General features: G+C 51.2%; 1 protein-coding gene across 1 annotated transcript; it reads right to left on the minus strand.

Annotated features, from left to right (window-relative positions):
- znf438 (zinc finger protein 438) lies at positions 1 to 24,793 on the minus strand. The gene is made up of 3 exons (XM_072441998.1): positions 24,700 to 24,793; positions 2,426 to 4,048; positions 1 to 2,115 (listed from the first exon to the last, which is right to left on the minus strand). Exons 2-3 carry the CDS (start codon positions 4,024 to 4,026, stop codon positions 1,500 to 1,502), a joined length of 2,217 nt encoding a protein of 738 aa, XP_072298099.1. The 5' UTR covers positions 4,027 to 4,048; positions 24,700 to 24,793; the 3' UTR covers positions 1 to 1,499.

The raw sequence follows: 24,793 nt of genomic DNA on the forward strand, positions 1-24,793 counted from the left end.
TTCAACACAACCAAGAGACTGCTCCAGAAGACACCAAACAGGCCCACGCCTGCTTTTTATAACATCTTTTATAACTTATGATATGTATGTGCATAGGACAATGTTGCTTCAAACTATGTGTAGCCAGGCCACACACACAAACACACAGACGCGCACACACACCTACACAATCCCACACAGACACACACATACACAGCATAGAACAAAACACGCACACAAACCATTCAACAAGTCCACAAGAGGGCGCTCTGCCACAAGGGCAGTGGCTCAGGCTCTGGCCTGTGGAGGCTTCAGGTGTAGCTTAGTCTGGTCATGAGTCCTGTCCTGATGGCCACACCCCTGTCCTGATGGCCACACCCCTGTCCTGATGGCCACACCCCTGTCCTGATGGCCACACCCCTGTCCTGATGGCCACACCCCTGTCCTGATGGCCACACCCCTGTCCTGATGGCCACACCCCTGTCCTGATGGCCACACCCCTGTGGGCCCAGATTACATCATGTTTTTCCAAATTGTTGCTGCAATCATAAAAATAGACAATTTGTAAATGACTTTATATATAACTCTGATTCTTAATAAACTGTAGCATTTGTCACGATCCATAATCCAATTCAAAGTGTAGAAAGTTTCCACGTTACAATGTGCATGAAAAATACATTTGAGCTGGTTCTGGAATATAAAGTCTGGTCCAAAACTCCAATCTCTAATCTCTTAATTTAAACAATGTCAATTGAAAGTGCAATAAAGGACTGGGAAATATTGCTAAAATTAATATAATTGCATTGTTCATTGTTTGATTAAAATTTTAATATTTTCTATGTAAATGACAATAGCTGTGTTTTTTCCAGACGTGACTTGAATTCATAAAATGTGACAATGTGAAAAGAAAGACCAGAACGTTAGGGACATACTCCACTAATACTAATGTTTTCTACTAATACTAATGTTTCGGTGTGTTGTCATTGTTTGTATATGTATTATTGCACGCTGCTGTACAGTCGGCTTTAAAGCTGTACGTGTGCTGTGGAAATAAACCTTGACATTGATAGATTCCATCTGACATGGATCATAATTAATACCTTGAACTAACCAAATGTCGACTTTTAAGGCCCAGCTCTCGTTTAATCTAGTAAAAGAAACCACAGTGATGTGAGAGTGGGCAGCTTTTGCCTGGTTCAGAAAGTAACAGATTTTAAATTAGCAGAGAAAAATGATCCAGCTTCAAGCGCCACATCAGACATACTCCAAAGTAAACAGTGCATTCCAATGCTCCACATCCCTGTGCTGTAGATGCAGTGTTTCCCCACCACACGGCCACGAAAACTAGATTTAATGCCATCTGTGTCCGATCATGGTCAGTGGGAGTGGTAAATGTTTAGGGGCAGAATTTGGAGGCAATATGATTTGGCTTCCACTTCAACTGCCAAAGGATCTGTGGCAAACACTGCTGGTAAAAGTGAGAAGAAAGGAGAGGCTCCACTGGAGGCTCTGCGCCCAGGTCAGGAGAGGTCCTCTGTGGGGAAGGAGCGGGGAAGAAGGGGGCCAGGAGACGGCTGGTGTGGGCTGGGGTGAGGCATGTCCACATCCAGCTCCTCCTGTCCCGAATAGGAGCAGAGGGCGTCCCAGAGGAGGCCGGGCTGCTCACAGTGGTGCCGGCTGCTCCAGTGCTCCACGAGGCTGTCCCTGCTGTGCAACACCTGCCTGCACAGCACACAGTTCAGACCTGACGGCGCAGAGAGGATTCCCAGGCCCGGCTCGCTGTTCGGACACAACCCCTCGTGGTCCTGCCCGTCCCGGCTCAGGTGGTGTGACATGACGTGCCTCTTGAGCTTGGAGAAAGAGAAGAACTCCTCGTCGCAGCTGCCGCACTTGACCAGGTTGCGCTTGTGGTTGAGCTGTCTCCAGTAGTGCGCCGCATGCTTGACCAGCTCGTCTTCTGCCTCACGACCCAAGCGGGGAGCCTGGTCCTGGGGCACGGGCAGCTCCTCTCCGTGCACGTAGCGCAGGTGCATCTTCATGTCGGCGAAGGTGGGCGTGATGGCCTGGCACCGCCCACATTTAATCTGCAGCTCCACCGGATCCTCGCGGGCCTCGTCACCGTGTTCAGCCATCGTCCTGAGCATCAGAAAACAAAATGTTTAGTCAAATGAGGAGCAGGTTTTTTTAAAAAGAGGAATGAAAATGAAGCGGATCTTATATCACACACACAGACAGACAGACAGACACACAGGGTATATTATGTATGTGTGTGTGCGTATGTGTGTGTGTGTGTGGTCTTATATCACAAAAAAGCTCAACTGATTGACTTATCCGTCTGTATTGTTGAGCTTAATGCGCTTCATAATCCGGTGCGCCTTTTTGTGCGCAAAATACAGTATATTATAATCTGTATTATTTTGAAAATCATACAAGTTCCAGGTCATACCTGTCTGCGTGTGGCTGGTCTTCATGCTGACTGATGGAGGGCTCCACAGTGAGCACCACCTTGTGCACCTCGCGCAGATGGCTAAAGTACACACCCACGTAGCCGAAGGTCTTCTGACAGAACTCGCAGGTCAGGGCTCTGCGGGGCCTCACCTCGGTGTGGTGCAGTTTCATGTGCGTGCTGAGGCTGCCCGAGTGCGCGTAGGCTTTCCGGCACATGGGGCAGGCGTAGGGCCGGCTGTTGGTGTGGCTATTCATGTGGCTCTGCAGGTGGTGCTTGAACTGGAACGAGCGGTTGCAGGTGGGACAGCGGTGTAGCCGAAAATGCGGCACCCCCCTTAGGTGGAGAGCGACCGGGGTTGGAGTTGAAGAACTGCTCAAGGGCTTTGTGCTGCCCGTCTGCTGACCTGGTGTGAGCTCTTTCTCCTTGCCCTTTGCAGTGAGGCCAGGCACGCTGACCAGCTGAGGAACTGTCTCCATCAGCAGTAAGGGCTTGGGCCGAATGCTGCGGTACTTCTTGGAAATGTCCACCTCTTTCGTTTTGTTTGGGGCCACGGTGGGGGCCTTGTCTGGGACTCGCCTGCAGAAGAAAGACAGGGATCTTTTTTTCCGGGCCTCAAATGCCAGGATGTCTTCCAGTGTCTTCCTTTTGCGACCTCTCTTTCTACCTGGGGATTTCTGGACAATTCCTAAAACGGGGACAAGAGCAGTTTTGACTTGAAGCTGTTGCATTGTTTCGGATTTGTGAGTCTTCGAAGTTGAGTCCAACTCTCCAAGTAGTGGCTGACCTGCAAACTTGTTTTTCTCCATTGTAATGGAGGCTTGGAATTTGGCCCCTGGGATGAGGCTGTTCTTGATTTTGGAGTACGGGAGGATTGGCAGTTTGCCTTTGGGTGGAGATGGGATGATCTGCACGGCCTTGCTGAAGATGGCGGGGGAAAGTACAGTGATGCTGCCCGACGGCTGTACTGCTGACTGCACAGCTGCAGTACTTTCCTCTGGAGTCTTACCGGACGATCTTCTGATGGCAGGTGTGGGATACTGGACGTTCTGGACAAGGCCGGGGGTTGGAGCACATAGGGAGGAGTCTGCTTTTGGTTCCAGTTGAGAACCAGGGAAAAGGACTGCATTCTCAGGCAGCAAAGCGGACACAGAGAGGTCAGAGGAGGCCTGATCTCTAGAAAGGAGCTGATCTGAAGGTTCCTCTAAGGGCACTTTGGGCAGTAGTTTTGTTTGAGGGCCCATAACTTTAGGCATGGCTTTCGCCTTGGCAGTCAGCGGTGTCTTGGCCTTGTCTGGTGTGCCTTTGCTCCGGGCCGCCTGGTACCTGGGGATGGGGAGCTTGAGGCTCTTTGGGGTTTGTTGCTGGGGAGTTTGGGAGGACACAGAAGGGGGCAGTGCCACCAGGGAGAAGGTGCCGTCCTGGCCCGCAATCTGCATGAGTGCATAGTTCTGGGTGGGAACGATGATGGACTTGGGGCTGGAGGCGGTGCTGGCCTCAGGGAGCGCAGAGGGGGGCTGACAGGACAAAAGTGCAGGAGAGGCAGAGGGAACCACGGCTGGGGCCTTGGGCGCGATGTTCCGGAACTGAAAGCTCTTCATTCTGGGACTCACTGGACACCACCTGTAAGAGACAGAAAAGAGGCGTCAGGGAGAGGGCAGAGGGACTGTTCTCTGCAGACCCTGCCTTCTGGTATAGGCAGTACAGGCAAATGCGAATGGTTAGGGTAAACGCTGGTGCAGCTCAAACACAGCAGAAATTTCAACTTGTTAATGATGTCAAATACAGCAGATGAATTCACGAGTATAATTAGTGATCGATAACAGCAGCACTCTGACTTTTCAGATTGTTTCTGTCACATTTAACTTTCTGTACTAAGACTAAAACATCTCTCAGGATTATTAGAATGAGAAGGGAAAAGAGGGGACATCCGGTTATGGCGCGGACTGATTAGTCGCACTACTTCGCCCTTCTGCTAATATTTGCTTTTATAATCTCCTTTTCACCTACACAAATAAGGAGCGTGTCGCTGTAAGAGATGACGAAACCCAGAAAAGGCAAGGGAAGTGATGCATCAGGATCTGAACAATTAAAACTGAAGGACTTTAACATCCCCACAAGCTAACAATGCTAATGCTAGCGCAGCTCCTTTTTCATTTCATTCAAAATGCAGCAGCAAGATTACTAACAGGAACTAAAAGAAGAGAGCACATTACGCCGGTGCTGGAGTCTCTTCACTGGCTCCCCGTCGAGTCTAGAATCAAATTTAAACTCCTCCTCCTGACTTACAAAGCCATAAATGACATGGCCCCTCCCACCTCAAAGATGCTATAGAACCATATCATCCAAACAGAGCTCTTCACTCTCTAAATTCTGGTCTTCTGGTGGTGCCAAGAGTCTCTAAAAACACAGTAGGAGGTAGAGCTCCTGTGTTATGGAATCAGCTCCCGACCCATGTTAAATATGCTGACACAGTCTCTTCATTTAAGTCCAGGCTTAAAACGTTCCTCTTTGAAATGACTTATGGTCAGACTAGTTAGGCCCTAGGAGTAACTGTGCTGGGGGAAGTATGGCAGCTTGAGCACTGTCCTCTGATAAACACATTCTATCAAACAATATTTAATATTTACTTCCACTTGCCATCTGTTCATTGCCTTTTCTTTTCTCTTCTCACTCCCAGTGCAGTAGCCGCTGAGTTTAAAGCAGGAAGAGCGAGCAGAGCACGCATGGATGAAATCAAGCAGCGTGTCTCAGATAATATGGACGATCTGCAGACCGTAAGGGCCAGAGTGACGACGCTGGAGTCGGAGAACAATAATATGAAACATAAGATCGTTAAGAAACCTCATTATCAAACCTCAGGGTTCATCAGATGCTGGTCCTAGTTTGCCCAGGTGATGTGCTCTTTCGATCTTGATGGTGAGGAACTCAACTCCTGAGCCTATAAGGAGCTCTGGGATGATCTTCAGAAAACTTTCAGTATCTTCTCCCTCCTCTTCCTCTGAGACCCCACAAGTCTGAGACTGTATCTACATGATCTGGACTCCAAATCCAAGATCTTATTTTCTTTGCCTCCATCTTGGCCCTCATAGTCTGCAGTTCATTCGTTTTGTCTGAAATACACTGCTCAGCTTCATCCATGCGTGCTCCATCCACACGTCTCTTTTAGCTCCTTTATGTCAGATTCGATTTTGTCAAATTGGGCTTCACAAAGCACTGCTTTCCATTCTGCTCTGCGCAGCCATGTGAACCTGCATTTCACTTTTAATTTCATGCCATCATAATGGAGGTGTAAAGTCATCTCCCCTCCACCTTCGGACAACTCCGTGCTTAGAGACCTCACTTCGGGGATGGAGCTTTGTTTACAGGCGCGGATTGGCCTGTCAATAGCTGTGTCGCTTCTGTTAGCCATGTTAGCCTTGTTAGCTTGTGAGGTAGGCTGTTTTTTACCAGAATCTGGGACTGTCAGCTTTGCTTGGTTCTTGTAGCGTTACCAGACTTGTGTCCCCCGCGTTAGCTCACCTTTTGCTCCATGTTTCTTGGGATTTTGTGGGTGAAAAATGTAATTTAAGATAAATTTGGGCAGCAGCAAAGCAAATGTGCATCTACGCTGACGCCATACCAGAACGTCTCGCTTGTGACATTTTGTATTGTGAAGGATCTTGTTTGCCAGTCGCTGTAAAACGGCTGCACTAGAACCTTCAACTCCAGAGTGGTGGTGTCTGGTAACATTCTGAGATCAAAGTGTGGAACTTTGTCCCCACAGAGACCTCGTAAAACCCAACACACTGTAGCACTGAGTGCATGACTTCCCAAATACTAGACAAGCACTGAGCGAGATGGATCTCAATATTTCCAGCCCAATGGGCAGCGGAAATCACCAAAAATACCCAAAACTACCAAAACACGCCCAAATTAAAAATGTTATTATGTTTAATTGATCAACCAAATTTATTTTTTAAAATACATGTTTTATTAACAAATAGATAATACAGAAGATAAACCAAATGTTATCAAAATAACAAATGGGCTAATAGTCAAGAGCATAACATGCACATACTGTGTCAGGTGGACTCTACATTATTCACTCATCAAGTCATTTTTAGAATGAAAATGCAAAGCGGAATTGTCAGGGAGGGAAAATACAGTTTACATAAAACATCCACATCATCAGATATGTTTAGTCTGGCAAAGTCTGTCATAATTAGGCCAAAATTAGTTTTTTTTTTAATTCTGATTCTAATTTATCCATTTTCAAAGAGAGTATAATTTCAGCCCAGTCCTTAATACAGTGCATACTTAGTACAGTTCGTGTCATCCAGCCTGCCTCCAGGAATGTGCTCAAAGACATCTGCTGATTGTGTCCATGACAGGAGTTTTGAGGCCAAAAGTGTGTCATGAAAAGAGAAGGCAAAGACCCGAGGACGCCACACATTACCTGAGCGCTGTTTGGGATGGACTAGATCAGCTAGAACCACGATGGATATCACAAGTTTTATGAAAACATCCACGGCTGAAGTACTGTATAAATAATCTCACCAGTTAAACACTTGCAGCTGTTCTATAATACTCCCTCCTTTTCTTCTCCACCCTTTGAAAACCAATATACCATTTTTCCATTTGAGAAATCAGGCGCCGCAAATGTTTGTCTTTTTATCTGACGGATCCAGATTGTTGCACTTGATCCTGATTGGAGAACAGAACCAAGCCCGAATCAAACACCTATTGAAAAGTCAGGTCAAACTTAAAATCGAACCTGAAACTAGAAATGCGTGTACGAGGCGCCGTTACTGTGGCGTCTGATATGTCTGCACAGTATCACTTTAAAGCTCAAGAATCCCAGCTTTGTTTGGAGAACATACCTGTGGCTGGAGGTTGATGGATGGAAAGAGTATGGTAGATTGAGATAATAAAGACTTGTTTAAAACCTCACTCCAAGATTATAGTTTCCCGATGGAGCTGGCCAGGGTTCTGGATGAGTGAGCAGTGCTTTTTTCATGAGACTGAACGCGGGATGACGAGGCAAACCAGAGCGGGGACCGTCTTGGCACAGGGGCCAGAACGGAGCCTGGAGTTTAAATGTGTCATAGCCTAAGCTCCAGCGGTGAAAAAGTATCTGGTGACAAATACTGACAATAGTTGAGCATATTTTTGGGTGTTAGCACTTGTACTTGAGTCATTATAATTACACTTAAAGCATAAGCCCCAATCGTCCCTTTGCACCACTGTCTGAACTCTGTCTCTGTCACACGCCTGAGACAAACCCCCGAGCCACCTCTGCATGTGGAGGAGCAGCAGCTCTACTCTGAGCTCCTCCCATGTGACTGAGACCTTCAGCATGACATGCAGCGTGACATGCAGCGTGACCTGCAGCGTGACTTGCAGCGTGACATGCAGCGTGACAAGCAGCGTGACGTGCAGCGTGACGTGCAGCGTGACATGCAGCCAGCGTGACATGCAGCGTGACCTGCAGCGTGTCGTGCAGCGTGACGTGCAGCGTGACGTGCAGCGTGACGTGCAGCGTGACGTGCAGCGTGACATGCAGCCAGCGTGTCGTGCAGCGTGACGTGCAGCGTGACGTGCAGCGTGACGTGCAGCGTGACGTGCAGCGTGACGTGCAGCGTGACGTGCAGCGTGACGTGCAGCGTGACGTGCAGCGTGACGTGCAGCGTGACGTGCAGCGTGACGTGCAGCGTGACGTGCAGCGTGACGTGCAGCGTGACGTGCAGCGTGACATGCAGCCAGCGTGACGTGCAGCGTGACATGCAGCGTGACGTGCAGCGTGACTTGCAGCGTGACTTGCAGCGTGACATGCAGCGTGACATGCAGCGTGACTTGCAGCGTGACCTGCAGCGTGACGTGCAGCGTGACCTGCAGCGTGACGTGCAGCGTGACGTGCAGCGTGACGTGCAGCGTGACATGCAGCGTGACATGCAGCGTGACTTGCAGCGTGACCTGCAGCGTGACGTGCAGCGTGACCTGCAGCGTGACGTGCAGCGTGACTTGCAGCGTGACGTGCAGCGTGACGTGCAGCGTGACGTGCAGCGTGACTTGCAGCGTGACGTGCAGCGTGACGTGCAGCGTGACGTGCAGCGTGACGTGCAGCGTGACATGCAGCGTGACTTGCAGCGTGACGTGCAGCGTGACGTGCAGCGTGACATGCAGCGTGACGTGCAGCGTGACGTGCAGCGTGACGTGCAGCGTGACGTGCAGCGTGACGTGCAGCGTGACATGCAGCCAGCGTGACGTGCAGCGTCACATGCAGCGTGACATGCAGCGTGACGTGCAGCATGACATGCAGCCAGCGTGACGTGCAGCATGACATGCAGCCAGCGTGACGTGCAGCGTCACATGCAGCGTGACATGCAGCGTGACGTGCAGCGTCACATGCAGCGTGACGTGCAGCGTGACGTGCAGCGTGACGTGCAGCGTGACTTGCAGCGTGACCTGCAGCGTGTCGTGCAGCGTGACGTGCAGCGTGACCTGCAGCGTGACGTGCAGCGTGACCTGCAGCGTGACGTGCAGCGTGACGTGCAGCGTGACGTGCAGCGTGACGTGCAGCGTGACGTGCAGCGTGACGTGCAGCGTGACGTGCAGCGTGACGTGCAGCGTGACGTGCAGCGTGACGTGCAGCGTGACTTGCAGCGTGACGTGCAGCGTGACGTGCAGCGTGACGTGCAGCGTGACGTGCAGCGTGACGTGCAGCGTGACGTGCAGCGTGACGTGCAGCGTGACGTGCAGCGTGACGTGCAGCGTGACGTGCAGCGTGACATGCAGCGTGACGTGCAGCGTGACATGCAGCATCACATGCAGCGTGACATGCAGCGTGACGTGCAGCGTGACGTGCAGCGTGACGTGCAGCGTGACCTGCAGCGTGACGTGCAGCGTGACATGCAGCGTGACGTGCAGCGTGACGTGCAGCGTGACCTGCAGCGTGACATGCAGCATCACATGCAGCGTGACATGCAGCGTGACGTGCAGCGTGACGTGCAGCGTGACTTGCAGCGTGACGTGCAGCGTGACATGCAGCGTGACATGCAGCGTGACGTGCAGCGTGACTTGCAGCGTGACGTGCAGCGTGACTTGCAGCGTGACGTGCAGCGTGACGTGCAGCGTGACGTGCAGCGTGACGTGCAGCGTGACGTGCAGCGTGACGTGCAGCGTGACGTGCAGCGTGACGTGCAGCGTGACTTGCAGCGTGACGTGCAGCGTGACGTGCAGCGTGACGTGCAGCGTGACGTGCAGCGTGACGTGCAGCGTGACGTGCAGCGTGACCTGCAGCGTGACATGCAGCATCACATGCAGCGTGACATGCAGCGTGACATGCAGCGTGACGTGCAGCGTGACGTGCAGCGTGACGTGCAGCGTGACGTGCAGCGTGACGTGCAGCGTGACCTGCAGCGTGACATGCAGCATCACATGCAGCGTGACATGCAGCGTGACGTGCAGCGTGACTTGCAGCGTGACGTGCAGCGTGACATGCAGCATCACATGCAGCGTGACATGCAGCGTGACGTGCAGCGTGACTTGCAGCGTGACGTGCAGCGTGACGTGCAGCGTGACGTGCAGCGTGACATGCAGCGTGACATGCAGCCAGCGTGACTTGCAGAACACTAGTCCACCGCTACACACGGCACTTGTGGCGCTCTGTCAAAATTTAAATTACATTATCCGTCAGGCACAACGCGGACACCTTAAAAGACCTCAAGAATCTTGGGCCAAGATGGCTCCTGCCAAGACACAATGGATCTATTATACTATCGCAGGAGACACGCTTACGACGTGGACTTTAAACTCTGAGCTAAAGTATCAGTCAGCATGTGGTCGGAGCTTTCACGAAGGGCGGATTCATCAGAAGGTTACTATGGCGACACTCTGATAATGAGGAGATGGATCCGGGGATGTGGGATGTACGGCCTCCAGCCCAAATGTTAAACTCACACACTGAAGATGAAGAATGAGGGAGGAATGAGGTGAAAAAGTGAGTGTATTGTGTTATAATTGAAACAAGGCTGAGAGTTGTTGTGAAAACGCTCATTAATGTTTGAACAATGTTGATCTGAATGAGCTGAACGCGTTTAATAAAGCTCAACTGACTCGGACTTATCTGTCGGTTTTGTTTCGCTTAATGCGCTTTATAGTCCGGTGTGCATTAAGTATGAACAAGTGTCCATAACAGACCATTTACAGTGCACCTTCTCATGTCTTGTGCTGCTTGTGTTCTTTTTGTTTTGAAGTTGTGCTCTGGGCATGTTCTATGATTTTTACAGACTGAACATTTTGAAGAATTAAAAGAAAATTAAAAAATCATGGAAAAGTAAAATGGGTGACACAACAATCACTTAAGGCTCTCTCTTTTAGCATGATGTGAAGCAGCAGAGTGACCACCAAAAAAACCAAGATGTTCACATTAAGTCATCCACTGTCACCTGAGTCAATCAATGCATGGCACAAATCCATTCTAATTAGGGCCCGCTCTGCGCCGCTGCGTGCTGTGGATGTCCAGGATCGATAGCACGATGCTAACTCTACAGCGCTACACTCCACTCTCATCTCCCATAAGGTTCTCCTCTGCTCCTGACAGGTTCTCCTCCGCTCCTGACAGGTTCTCCTCCGCTCCTGACAGGTTCTCCTCTGCTCCTGACAGGTTCTCCTCTGCTCCTGACATGTTCTCCTCTGCTCCTGACAGGTTCTCCTCTGCTCCTGACATGTTCTCCTCTGCTCCTGACAGGTTCTCCTCTGCTCCTGACAGGTTCTCCTCTGCTCCTGACAGGTTCTCCTCCGCTCCTGACAGGTTCTCCTCCGCTCCTGACAGGTTCTCCTCTGCTCCTGACAGGTTCTCCTCTGCTCCTGACAGGATCAGGTTCTCCTCTGCTCCTGACAGGTTCTCCTCTGCTCCTGACAGGATAAGGTTCTCCTCTGCTCCTGACAGGTTCTCCTCCGCTCCTGACAGGTTCTCCTCCGCTCCTGACAGGTTCTCCTCTGCTCCTGACAGGTTCTCCTCTGCTCCTGACAGGATCAGGTTCTCCTCTGCTCCTGACAGGTTCTCCTCTGCTCCTGACAGGATCAGGTTCTCCTCTGCTCCTGACAGGTTCTCCTCTGCTCCTGACAGGATCAGGTTCTCCTCTGCTCCTGACAGGTTCTCCTCCGCTCCTGACAGGTTCTCCTCTGCTCCTGACAGGTTCTCCTCTGCTCCTGACAGGATCAGGTTCTCCTCTGCTCCTGACAGGTTCTCCTCTGCTCCTGACATGTTCTCCTCTGCTCCTGACAGGTTCTCCTCTGCTCCTGACAGGTTCTCCTCCACTCCTGACAGGTTCTCCTCCGCTCCTGACAGGTTCTCCTCTGCTCCTGACAGGATCAGGTTCTCCTCTGCTCCTGACAGGTTCTCCTCTGCTCCTGACATGTTCTCCTCTGCTCCTGACAGGTTCTCCTCTGCTCCTGACAGGTTCTCCTCTGCTCCTGACAGGTTCTCCTCTGCTCCTGACAGGTTCTCCTCTGCTCCTGACAGGTTCTCCTCCGCTCCTGACAGGATCAGGTTCTCCTCTGCTCCTGACAGGTTCTCCTCTGCTCCTGACAGGATCAGGTTCTCCTCTGCTCCTGACAGGTTCTCCTCTGCTCCTGACAGGATCAGGTTCTCCTCTGCTCCTGACAGGTTCTCCTCTGCTCCTGACAGGTTCTCCTCTGCTCCTGACAGGTTCTCCTCTGCTCCTGACAGGTTCTCCTTCGCTCCTGACAGGTTCTCCTCCGCTCCTGACAGGTTCTCCTCTGCTCCTGACAGGTTCTCCTCTGCTCCTGACAGGTTCTCCTCCGCTCCTGACAGGTTCTCCTCTGCTCCTGACATGTTCTCCTCTGCTCCTGACAGGATCAGGTTCTCCTCTGCTCCTGACAGGTTCTCCTCTGCTCCTGACATGTTCTCCTCTGCTCCTGACAGGTTCTCCTCTGCTCCTGACAGGTTCTCCTCCGCTCCTGACAGGTTCTCCTCTGCTCCTGACAGGTTCTCCTCTGCTCCTGACAGGTTCTCCTCTGCTCCTGACATGTTCTCCTCTGCTCCTGACATGTTCTCCTCTGCTCCTGACATGTTCTCCTCTGCTCCTGACAGGTTCTCCTCTGCTCCTGACAGGTTCTCCTCTGCTCCTGACAGGATCAGGTTCTCCTCTGCTCCTGACAGGATCAGGTTCTCCTCTGCTCCTGACAGGTTCTCCTCTGCTCCTGACAGGTTCTCCTCCGCTCCTGACAGGTTCTCCTCCGCTCCTGACAGGTTCTCCTCCGCTCCTGACAGGTTCTCCTCTGCTCCTGACAGGTTCTCCTCTGCTCCTGACAGGATCAGGTTCTCCTCTGCTCCTGACAGGTTCTCCTCTGCTCCTGACAGGTTCTCCTCTGCTCCTGACAGGTGCTCCTCTGCCCCTGACAGGTGCTCCTGACAGGATCAGGTTCTCCTCTGCTCCTGACAGGTTCTCCTCTGCTCCTGACAGGTTCTCCTCTGCTCCTGACAGGTTCTCCTCTGCTCCTGACAGGTGCTCCTCTGCCCCTGACAGGTGCTCCTGACAGGATCAGGTTCTCCTCTGCTCCTGACATGTTCTCCTCTGCTCCTGACATGTTCTCCTCTGCTCCTGACAGGTTCTCCTCTGCTCCTGACAGGTTCTCCTCTGCTCCTGACAGGTGCTCCTCTGCCCCTGACAGGTGCTCCTGACAGGATCAGGTTCTCCTCTGCTCCTGACATGTTCTCCTCTGCTCCTGACATGTTCTCCTCTGCTCCTGACAGGTTCTCCTCCGCTCCTGACAGGTTCTCCTCTGCTCCTGACAGGTTCTCCTCTGCTCCTGACATGTTCTCCTCTGCTCCTGACAGGTTCTCCTCTGCTCCTGACATGTTCTCCTCTGCTCCTGACAGGTTCTCCTCTGCTCCTGACAGGTGCTCCTCTGCCCCTGACAGGTGCTCCTGACAGGATCAGGTTCTCCTCTGCTCCTGACATGTTCTCCTCTGCTCCTGACATGTTCTCCTCTGCTCCTGACAGGTTCTCCTCTGCTCCTGACAGGTTCTCCTCTGCTCCTGACAGGTGCTCCTCTGCCCCTGACAGGTGCTCCTGACAGGATCAGGTTCTCCTCTGCTCCTGACATGTTCTCCTCTGCTCCTGACATGTTCTCCTCTGCTCCTGACAGGTTCTCCTCCGCTCCTGACAGGTTCTCCTCTGCTCCTGACAGGTTCTCCTCTGCTCCTGACAGGTGCTCCTCTGCCCCTGACAGGTGCTCCTGACAGGATCAGGTTCTCCTCTGCTCCTGACATGTTCTCCTCTGCTCCTGACATGTTCTCCTCTGCTCCTGACAGGTTCTCCTCCGCTCCTGACAGGTTCTCCTCTGCTCCTGACAGGTTCTCCTCTGCTCCTGACAGGTGCTCCTCTGCCCCTGACAGGTGCTCCTGACAGGATCAGGTTCTCCTCTGCTCCTGACATGTTCTCCTCTGCTCCTGACAGGTTCTCCTCTGCTCCTGACAGGTTCTCCTCTGCTCCTGACAGGATCAGGTTCTCCTCTGCTCCTGACATGTTCTCCTCTGCTCCTGACAGGTTCTCCTCTGCTCCTGACAGGTTCTCCTCTGCTCCTGACATGTTCTCCTCTGCTCCTGACATGTTCTCCTCTGCTCCTGACATGTTCTCCTCTGCTCCTGACATGTTCTCCTCTGCTCCTGACATGTTCTCCTCTGCTCCTGACAGGTTCTCCTCTGCTCCTGACAGGTTCTCCTCTGCTCCTGACATGTTCTCCTCTGCTCCTGACAGGTGCTCCTCTGCTCCTGACAGGTGCTCCTGACAGGATGCTCCAGCAGCAGGTCGAAGGACAAGTCAAATGTAGAGAACACACTTTTTCATCAAGGACAATTCCAACCATCTAGACTTGACATGAAGGCTCTTCCAGAAGAAAGAGCGGTCTGTTGACCTTGGTGAGCGGGTGCTAAATGGGCACATGAATAGCTGCGCAGATGCCATGGCTGAGGGCCGGGGGCCGAGTGCACGAGCGTCCAGGTTCCAGCGCTGCTCTCCACACCTCGTACAGCTGTGATAAGCCCCTCCCCTCCACCAGCCTCTGCTCCAAACCTTTACCTGACCTTTCCCGGTGCTGACATTTGGACCTGGGGAATAGGTCAAACACCACTAAAGCGTGGTGCTGGAGGAAAGCATGAGGGCTTAGAGTGGGGGAGGGGCCGGCTGCACAGAGAAGGAGACGAGCCTGAACGACTCAATGGCTCCATTTTTACATTTTGTCGACTCCATTAAAGCCAAACAGTCACCACCTGGATGTAACTACAGAACGTTATGTGTCCAGAAGAGAGAGGTCAGCATTTACCGCTCTGTCCACCGCTCTGTCCACCGCTCTGTCCACCGCTCTGTCCACCGCTCTGTCCACCGCTCTGTCCACCGCTCTGTCCACCGCTCTGTCCACTGGATGATCACGTTTAGGGCCGGATGGAGAGAGTCTCCATAAGTCTACATCAGGAGGGCCCGATGCGTTGATCACGAGGCCGTGAGGGTAAGTTTTGAGTTCATAACCTGACATTCCACGTGAGCTCTGCAGCAGCATGTGAGCTCCACACACAGCGCTAGCAGCGAGCCGGGGCCCGAGAGCCGGGGCCCGAGAGCCAGAGCGCCCGAAGCCACAAAGGCCCAGACGGCGTGGGGACGCACAGTGCCTGGACACTCGCTCTGGAGCCTGGACACTCGCTCTGGAGCCTGGACACTCGCTCTAGAGCCTGGACACTCGCTCTAGAGCCTGGACACTCGCTCCAGAGCCTGGACACTCGCTCCGGAGCCTGGACACTCGCTCTGGAGCCTGGACACTCGCTCTGGAGCCTGGACACTCGCTCTGGAGCCTGGACACTCGCTCTGGAGCCTGGACACTCGCTCTGGAGCCTGGACACTCGCTCTAGAGCCTGGACACTCGCTCTAGAGCCTGGACACTCGCTCTAGAGCCTGGACACTCGCTCTAGAGCCTGGACACTCGCTCTAGAGCCTGGACACTCGCTCTAGAGCCTGGACACTCGCTCTGGAGCCTGGACACTCGCTCTGGAGCCTGGACACACGCTCCAGAGCCTGGACACTCGCTCTGGAGCCTGGACACTCGCTCTGGAGCCTGGACACACGCTCCAGAGCCTGGACACTCGCTCTAGAGCCTGGACACTCGCTCTAGAGCCTGGACACTCGCTCTGGAGCCTGGACACTCGCTCTAGAGCCTGGACACTCGCTCTGGAGCCTGGACACTCGCTCTAGAGCCTGGACACTCGCTCTGGAGCCTGGACACTCGCCCTAGAGCCTGGACACTCGCTCTGGAGCCTGGACACTCGCTCTAGAGCCTGGACACTCGCTCTAGAGCCTGGACACACGCTCCAGAGCCTGGACACTCGCTCTGGAGCCTGGACACTCGCTCTGGAGCCTGGACACTCGCTCTGGAGCCTGGACACACGCTCCAGAGCCTGGACACTCGCTCTAGAGCCTGGACACTCGCTCTAGAGCCTGGACACTCGCTCTGGAGCCTGGACACTCGCCCTAGAGCCTGGACACTCGCTCTGGAGCCTGGACACTCGCTCTAGAGCCTGGACACTCGCTCTGGAGCCTGGACACTCGCCCTAGAGCCTGGACACACGCTTAGTTTAATCTCATGGTTTTATTGTTGATAATCTTGAAGTTGGTGATGCAGTTTTCTGATCATTGCCCTGTTTTATTTGATTTGATCATTTAGTTTAACAAGCCACGCCCCCCTGTGCGCCGTTGCCTCATGTTAAACCCAAAACAGGATTACCTTCTCTTTCTCTTTTTACAATATATTTAGGAGCTGTGCAAAATTAACAATGTATTGCTAATGTATATGACATGTCTACAATTGATGCAGATAAAAAGTGTAAGTGATACGTGAGAATTACAACAGGTTTAAAATGATTTGTTGTAAAGTAAAGTATTGCACACTAAGTACTGCATAGGCCGCCCTTTGTGCCAGACATGGTATTTATACAACTTCCACCTGACTTTGCTTCTCCCTGAGACCCTGGTGTGAGCAGCAGACTCGTGTTCCATGCATCATTTCATTCATATCTCCACAATCAAGCAGATGTTTGTTCTGTCTGTGACCCAAAGCAGACATTTATGAAACAACAATCGCACCTGAGAAATGGAGACTTGGGATGGTTTGGTTTACAGTGAACCCTCGTTTATCGCGGGGGTCACATTCCAAAAAGAACCCGCGATAGGAGAAATCCGTGAAGTAGAAACCTATATTTTTTTACAGTTATTATTCAATGAAATACTCCATAAAACATTGACGCTCACACGCCGCTCTCACCGGCCTCACAAACTTAAATTTGGCAAGCGGTTTTACGTACGTGTTCATATGAATCCATAACGTTATTGACACAGGTAGAGAAGACGCGGAGAGACTGTTTAGCCAATCAGAATGCAGAACACAATGCATGATGCAAATCCATGAAGCAGCGAGAGCGTGAAAAGTGAACCGCGATATAGCGAGGGATCACTGTAATGACATAATGAGACACCTTCCTCTTTCTGGAGTTTGGATTGGCCCAAAGAATCCGACCTGAGCCAAATATCCCCTTCATGTTCTTTATGAACTAGAGAGCTTGTGTTAGGGGCCGCGTCTAAATACATTCAATTACAGACTAATCCAGAGCTTCTCATGTCCGTTTGGGGGAAGATAAAACCCTGCTCTTTTATCCACTCGTTTGGCCGCTACATGGCGCCGCCACGTGGGGTTGTTGGGGTTGTTGTTGGGGTTGTTGTTGTGTTGGGTTGTTGTGTTCTTGTGTTTGTGTCGTGTTGGAGCTGAGAGCTGTGTCACAAAAGCAGATTTACAAGATGAGTTCAACATGGTGAATACAATCGGGGTTATTCAGACGTCTGAAAACTGTTCATGTTAACGACATGTTGGGTCCAATCAAGCAATAAAAGATATTGACAAAATGACAAACGAGAAAATGTATATTACAGTAACGACAAGAGACTTGAAATGACTCTGATCATACAGGGTCAAACATAAGAGGGCGTGGCCATATGGATCTCCAGCACAGCAGCCTTTGAACAGAGTTTGAACACAAAGAGAAAGATGACAGGTTTGTACTAGTCAAAGGAAATATTATTGTTTACAATCATAATGTATTTGCTCCAGTGGATCATGTTTTCAGCATGTTTAGCCTCCAACAGCTTTAGTTACTTTTTTCTGCCTTTGTTTTATTTTTGGCCGAGAAGACCCCGCCCCTCAAAACGTGCTTTGCTGCATTATCATTTTCATCTACATACTATATGCTCCCGTTTAATGTAAAGGAACAGAACATAACATAACAGCAATGATGGAGGGAACATTAAACTGAGGCATTTCCTTGTGAGTCTGAATACAAATTGACAACTGCAATTGTCTCTCTCTGGCGCCCCCCTCTGTCCTTAGGAAAGACTTACCCAGTTAAATGGCAAACATAATCCCTTAAATATTTGGGTGTGGTCCTCCATAAAGACCTATCAACAATCTTAGAGGAAAACTTCAGTCTAAATCAAAGGATTGAAACTATACAATTCGATTTTTTGCCCAAATGCCTCTATCTGTTCCAGACTCTTCTGATTTCCATTCCCAACCGGCTGTTTGATGATGGAATAAACAATCTCAAGATTTATATAGCAAGTAATGAATCCGATTTAAAAATCAAAAACAATTAACAAAAGAAAAAAGAGGCGGGGTTTACCTTGTCTGAAAAATGGCTTTATTTCAAACCAGAGCGTTGCTGGTCTGACCCAGAATCTGAAGCTCAATGGTCTTATACTGAGAGTCATGTGGTGCCGGGGGTTCCTGTACAGGTCTTATACTGAGAGTCATGTGGTGCCGGGGGTTCCTGTACAGGTCTTATACTGAGAGTCATGTGGTGCCTGAGGTTCCTGTACAGGTCTTATACTGAGAGTCATGTGGTGCCGGGGGTTCCTGTACAGGTCTTATACTGAGAGTCATGTGGTGCCTGAGGTTCCTGTACAGGTCTTATACTGAGAGTCATGTGGTGCCTGAGGTTCCTGTACAGGTCTTATACTGAGAGTCATGTGGTGCCGGGGGTTCCTGTACAGGTCTTATACTGAGAGTCATGTGGTGCCTGAGGTTCCTGTACAGGTCTTATACTGAGAGTAATGTGGTGCCGGGGGTTCCTGTACAGGTCTTATACTGAGAGTAATGTGGTGCCGGGGGTTCCTGTACAGGTCTTATACTGAGAGTCATGTGGTGCCGGGGGTTCCTGTACAGGTCTTATACTGAGAGTCATGTGGTGCCTGAGGTTCCTGTACAGGTCTTATACTGAGAGTCATGTGGTGCCGGGGGTTCCTGTACAGGTCTTATACTGAGAGTCATGTGGTGCCGGGGGTTCCTGTACAGGTCTTATACTGAGAGTCATGTGGTGCCGGGGGTTCCTGTACAGGTCTTATACTGAGAGTCATGTGGTGCCGGGGGTTCCTGTACAGGTCTTATACTGAGAGTCATGTGGTGCCGGGGGTTCCTGTACAGGTCTTATACTGAGAGTCATGTGGTGCCGGGGGTTCCTGTACAGGTCTTATACTGAGAGTCATGTGGTGCCTGAGGTTCCTGTACAGGTCTTATACTGAGAGTCATGTGGTGCCGGGGGTTCTTGTACAGGTCTTATACTGAGAGTCATGTGGTGCCGGGGGTTCCTGTACAGGTCTTATACTGAGAGTCATGTGGTGCCGGGGGTTCCTGTACAGGTCTTATACTGAGAGTCATGTGGTGCCGGGGGTTCCTGTACAGGTCTTATACTGAGAGTCATGTGGTGCCAGGGGTTCCTGTACAGGTCTTATACTGAGAGTCATGTGGTGCCTGAGGTTCCTGTACAGGTCTTATACTGAGAGTCATGTGGTGCCTGAGGTTCCTGTACAGGTCTTATACTGAGAGTCATGTGGTGCCGGGGGTTCCTGTACAGGTCTTATACTGAGAGTCATGTGGTGCCGGGGGTTCCTGTACAGGTCTTATACTGAGAGTCATGTGGTGCCGGGGGTTCCTGTACAGGTCTTATACTGAGAGTCATGTGGTGCCGGGGGTTCCTGTACAGGTCTTATACTGAGAGTCATGTGGTGCCGGGGGTTCCTGTACAGGTCTTATACTGAGAGTCATGTGGTGCCGGGGGTTCCTGTACAGGTCTTATACTGAGAGTCATGTGGTGCCTGAGGTTCCTGTACAGGTCTTATACTGAGAGTCATGTGGTGCCGGGGGTTCTTGTACAGGTCTTATACTGAGAGTCATGTGGTGCCGGGGGTTCCTGTACAGGTCTTATACTGAGAGTCATGTGGTGCCGGGGGTTCCTGTACAGGTCTTATACTGAGAGTCATGTGGTGCCAGGGGTTCCTGTACAGGTCTTATACTGAGAGTCATGTGGTGCCTGAGGTTCCTGTACAGGTCTTATACTGAGAGTCATGTGGTGCCGGGGGTTCCTGTACAGGTCTTATACTGAGAGTCATGTGGTGCCGGGGGTTCCTGTACAGGTCTTATACTGAGAGTCATGTGGTGCCGGGGGTTCCTGTACAGGTCTTATACTGAGAGTCATGTGGTGCCTGAGGTTCCTGTACAGGTCTTATACTGAGAGTCATGTGGTGCCTGAGGTTCCTGTACAGGTCTTATACTGAGAGTCATGTGGTGCCGGGGGTTCCTGTACAGGTCTTATACTGAGAGTCATGTGGTGCCGGGGGTTCCTGTACAGGTCTTATACTGAGAGTCATGTGGTGCCGGGGGTTCCTGTACAGGTCTTATACTGAGAGTCATGTGGTGCCTGAGGTTCCTGTACAGGTCTTATACTGAGAGTCATGTGGTGCCGGGGGTTCCTGTACAGGTCTTATACTGAGAGTCATGTGGTGCCAGGGGTTCCTGTACAGGTCTTATACTGAGAGTCATGTGGTGCCGGGGGTTCCTGTACAGGTCTTATACTGAGAGTCATGTGGTGCCGGGGGTTCCTGTACAGGTCTTATACTGAGAGTCATGTGGTGCCAGGGGTTCCTGTACAGGTCTTATACTGAGAGTCATGTGGTGCCTGAGGTTCCTGTACAGGTCTTATACTGAGAGTCATGTGGTGCCTGAGGTTCCTGTACAGGTCTTATACTGAGAGTCATGTGGTGCCTGAGGTTCCTGTACAGGTCTTATACTGAGAGTCATGTGGTGCCTGAGGTTCCTGTACAGGTCTTATACTGAGAGTCATGTGGTGCCTGAGGTTCCTGTACAGGTCTTATACTGAGAGTCATGTGGTGCCGGGGGTTCCTGTACAGGTCTTATACTGAGAGTCATGTGGTGCCGGGGGTTCCTGTACAGGTCTTATACTGAGAGTCATGTGGTGCCTGAGGTTCCTGTACAGGTCTTATACTGAGAGTCATGTGGTGCCTGAGGTTCCTGTACAGGTCTTATACTGAGAGTCATGTGGTGCCTGAGGTTCCTGTACAGGTCTCATACTGAGAGTCATGTGGTGCCTGAGGTTCCTGTACAGGTCTTATACTGAGAGTCATGTGGTGCCTGAGGTTCCTGTACAGGTCTCATACTGAGAGTCATGTGGTGCCTGAGGTTCCTGTACAGGTCTTATACTGAGAGTCATGTGGTGCCGGGGGTTCCTGTACAGGTCTTATACTGAGAGTCATGTGGTGCCTGAGGTTCCTGTACAGGTCTTATACTGAGAGTCATGTGGTGCCTGAGGTTCCTGTACAGGTCTTATACTGAGAGTCATGTGGTGCCGGGGGTTCCTGTACAGTTCTTAATGCAGATGACAGACGCTTGAGTCATGAGGAGGAAGTGAAGAATCCCTGGGTCAAATCTGTTCTTACAACATGGAAGGAGCTGATCAGAACAAACTAAACACAGATGTTAAAAATCTTAAACTGGTAAAGTTTTATGACCAAAGGTTTTGTACAAATAGAACTGAGCTGAGACTCAAGGTCTGGAGGACAAAAGGTCTAAAGGTTTTTTCACCAGATGTAAAAAATAATCTTATGAAAAGATTTGAAAAGTTAAAAGAATCCTTTGACTTGGAGAAACAGGACTTTTATAGGTTTTTACAAATAAGTTATTATAACCAAGAAATTAAACACAGCCATGAGCTTTTTTTTTAATCAAGGCTTTTTATCAGAACTATCAAGAACAATGACATCTTAATTCTATCAATGAATGTATATTCTGGACAAATACTCTACTAAATATCAAATACAAATGGGAAAGAGAAGCTCATCTTGTTTTGACGGATGAAGAGTGGGTGTGTCCATCCCAGAGTGGGTGTGTCCATCCCAGAGGAGGAGCTTGAAGTCACATGTCTGGAGGGAAGTTTACTGGAAATATGTGTTGCTTTCTTTCATAACCCCATGTCATAGAACTCTCACGTGTTCTGGGACTGTCCTGTTGATTTGGAACTCTTTTCACTGAATTCAAACTGCACACTGACCTGAACATCTTTAGCCAATGGCTGAACCTGTGGCAGAAATCAGGGTTGCACACATTCACAGGAGTGAAATCCATGTATTATTGTGTCTGTGCTTTACGGACAGGAAAGTAGTGGTGGAGCCATGATAGAGGAGGACATGCAGTAAATAGTCGTAAGGAATCAAGTCATGAGCCGGCTGCACCTGGAGCATATGTACTGTTTGCACTACACCACTGCACCACCAGCAAGCATTCAATCCCCATTTTAATGGGTCATAATGACCAAAGTACAAAGACTGCACTTATTTAAGTAACATTATCCATTGTCTGAAGTAAAGAAATTAAAACTCTAACCCAGTTATTAGTGGGTGAGTTTATCAGTCCCTGAAATGACTGACGATGGTTCAAATGTGAGCTCAATCCTTCCATGGAGAGAGAAGAACACCATTCAATGTTTTCCAGTCCCACTTTCACGTCTAGGTAAGATGGAACAAGTCCATTCTGAAGCCAAACTAAACATGTTGGATTAAGGTGAATCACTTCATCAAATTCAACCTTGAAAAATATGGTCAAAGTCAAAAAGTTTCAACACGTTAACAGATGAATCTATGTCATGTCATGATTCAGCGTCCAATGACGGCCTTTTCCCCATGTGTCTGTAAGTACAGATGGGCCTCCTCGTCTCGTACAAACATTGTGATGTTTGTGGAGGTGAAGTGACAGTGAAATGCTTCCCCTTCATCACGCCGCCACTCACAGGGGAACTTTAATGGGCCTCAGTCGAGAACGAGACAAGGAGGAAAGATAGAAGGACGGAGGGAGGGAAGAAGATGCCAGCTTGTTAATTTTAGTGTCTTAGATGAAATGCTGTTGGAGGCGGGAAACTTCCTCTTCTTACTTGTTCCTCTGACTTTGTGCCTCTCGTTACCCCCGTGTCAGAGCCATCACGTGGTCTCACGGCGCTTTGATTCTCACAATCAACACGGCCTTTCTTCCTGTTGCTCCACGGTTCGTTGGTGCCTGGGTAAATAAACAGTGTTGTGTGTGGGGGGGATGTTAATTAGCAGCAGTTCAGGGACATGACAAGCCCAGAGACACCCACACACAGGCAGGTTGGGGAGGAGAAGAGGAAGAAGATGGAGGAGGTGCAGCCCATCCCAAGGGCACTGCGCTCAGACAAACATGAAGGACTGAGAGCGGCGCCAATCAGGAGCTTTGAACACAAGTGAAAAGCAGGTGAGGGTTCAGCTGCTGAGAAACTTTAGGGAGCACATGAAGAGCAGCAGCAACATGAGGTAGCAGTATAATCCTATAACGCTATAGTATAGAAGAGTAAAATGATAGTTAAAAAGTACTGGTCCAAGAAGCAGTGGTTTTTAACCCTTTTTAACCTTCCAAAGTAGGTCACGTTTGTCACCTTAGTGACCCTTAAGGGACGAACCCATTTGTTCAAGCTGTTGAACCCTGGAGGCGGGTCACATACCAAGCACCACCGCAGTGAGCAGGCGGTCTCTTTGTTCCCTCTTATCCTTCATCGAAGCTTAAAGGGACTCTTCCATAGGAACGTACAGGGCGCGGCGGTGCGGTACGGGGCGGGGCGGGTCGGGGCGGGTCGGTACGGGGCGGTACAGGGCGGGGCGGTACGGGGCGGAACGGAGCGGTACAGGACGGGGCAGTAGGGGGCGGAGCGGTAGGGGGCGGAGCGGTACGGGGCGGGGCGGTACGGGGCGGAACGGTATGGGGCGGGGCGGTACGGGGCGGTACGGGGCGGTACGGGGCGGGGCGGTACGGGGCGGTACAGGGCGGGGCGGTACGGGGCGGAACGGAGCGATACAGGACGGGGCAGTAGGGGGCGGAGCGGTACGGGGCGGAGCGGTACGGGGCGGAGCGGTACGGGGCGGTACAGGGCGGGGCGGTACGGGGCGGAACAGAACGGAGCGGTACAGGACGGGGCAGTAGGGGGCGGAGCGGTACGGGGCGGAGCGGTACGGGGCGGAGCGGTACGGGGCGGAGCGGTACGGGGCGGAGCGGTACGGGGCGGGGCGGTACGGGGCGGGGCGGTACAGGGCGGAACGGAGCGGTACAGGACGGGGCAGTAGGGGGCGGAGCGGTACGGGGCGGAGCGGTACGGGGCGGAGCGGTACGGGGCGGAGCGGTACGGGGCGGAGCGGTACGGGGCGGAGCGGTACAGGACGGGGCGGTACGGGGCGGGGCGGAGCGGTACGAGGTGATCGATTGATGAGTGATCAGTGCTTTTTAGGCGCTTTGGTTTGACAATTGAACACAAATTTTTGTATCGCAAAAGGTGCGAATCAAAAACACTTTTTTCTGACGAATGCATCGCATTTGAGAAAAATTGCGTCGCATTTTGTGATGCCATACCACTTATTCTAAGCCCTGAACTCTAATTTACTGTAACTGTAATGCAAACAGCACATGTCAACAGCGTCGTTAAGGTGATCCAAAGATGTTTGTTGATGAAACCTTTCTAAATGATCCTGGATTACATCATGGTTCTGGGGAGAGCCTGACCAGTGGAAGGACCAGACTAAGCTCTGTAATCTCCTTGTTAAATCAAACGGTGAGCGGACAAGGTAGAACACCAGATCATGATATGGATGAGATGGGGGAGAAGAGGCAAAATGATGGTTCCACAGATGAACTATTTTCATAATGAGGTCAATGGGCGCCGGGGGATTTCAGCCTCCAGGGATCTGCACCGATGCAGCGCTCCGATAAACTACTGTCAACAGCCAGATCAGGGATTGGAAGGATTGGTCTATGCAACAAAAGCTTTACCAATCCAAGTGGTTTTGTAGAAGAGGAGGAGGAGGGGGAGGGGGGGTTACCGTTTGGCTGACTCCTTAGCTGCTCCGGGGTTCCCTCTGGATCAGAGCGGTGCGGTCCTGTCCTGTCGCCACGCCCCCCCTGCAACACACACAC

The sequence above is a fragment of the Eucyclogobius newberryi genome, unplaced genomic scaffold (genome assembly GCF_026437365.1).
Source record: "Eucyclogobius newberryi isolate DKJ021-1_F unplaced genomic scaffold, fEucNew1.0.hap1 SCAF_120, whole genome shotgun sequence".
Taxonomy (NCBI): Eukaryota; Metazoa; Chordata; class Actinopteri; order Gobiiformes; family Gobiidae; genus Eucyclogobius; species Eucyclogobius newberryi.

What these genes read in the sequence shown, in the direction of transcription:
- znf438 (XM_072441998.1), bottom strand. Translation starts at nt 4,026, where the DNA reads ATGAAGAGCTTTCAGTTCCGGAACATCGCGCCCAAGGCCCCAGCCGTG. An exon ending in GACCAGCCACACGCAGACAG is followed by an intron (nt 2,116 to 2,425) that starts GTATGACCTGGA and finishes TCTGATGCTCAG; the next exon opens with GACGATGGCTGAACACGGTG.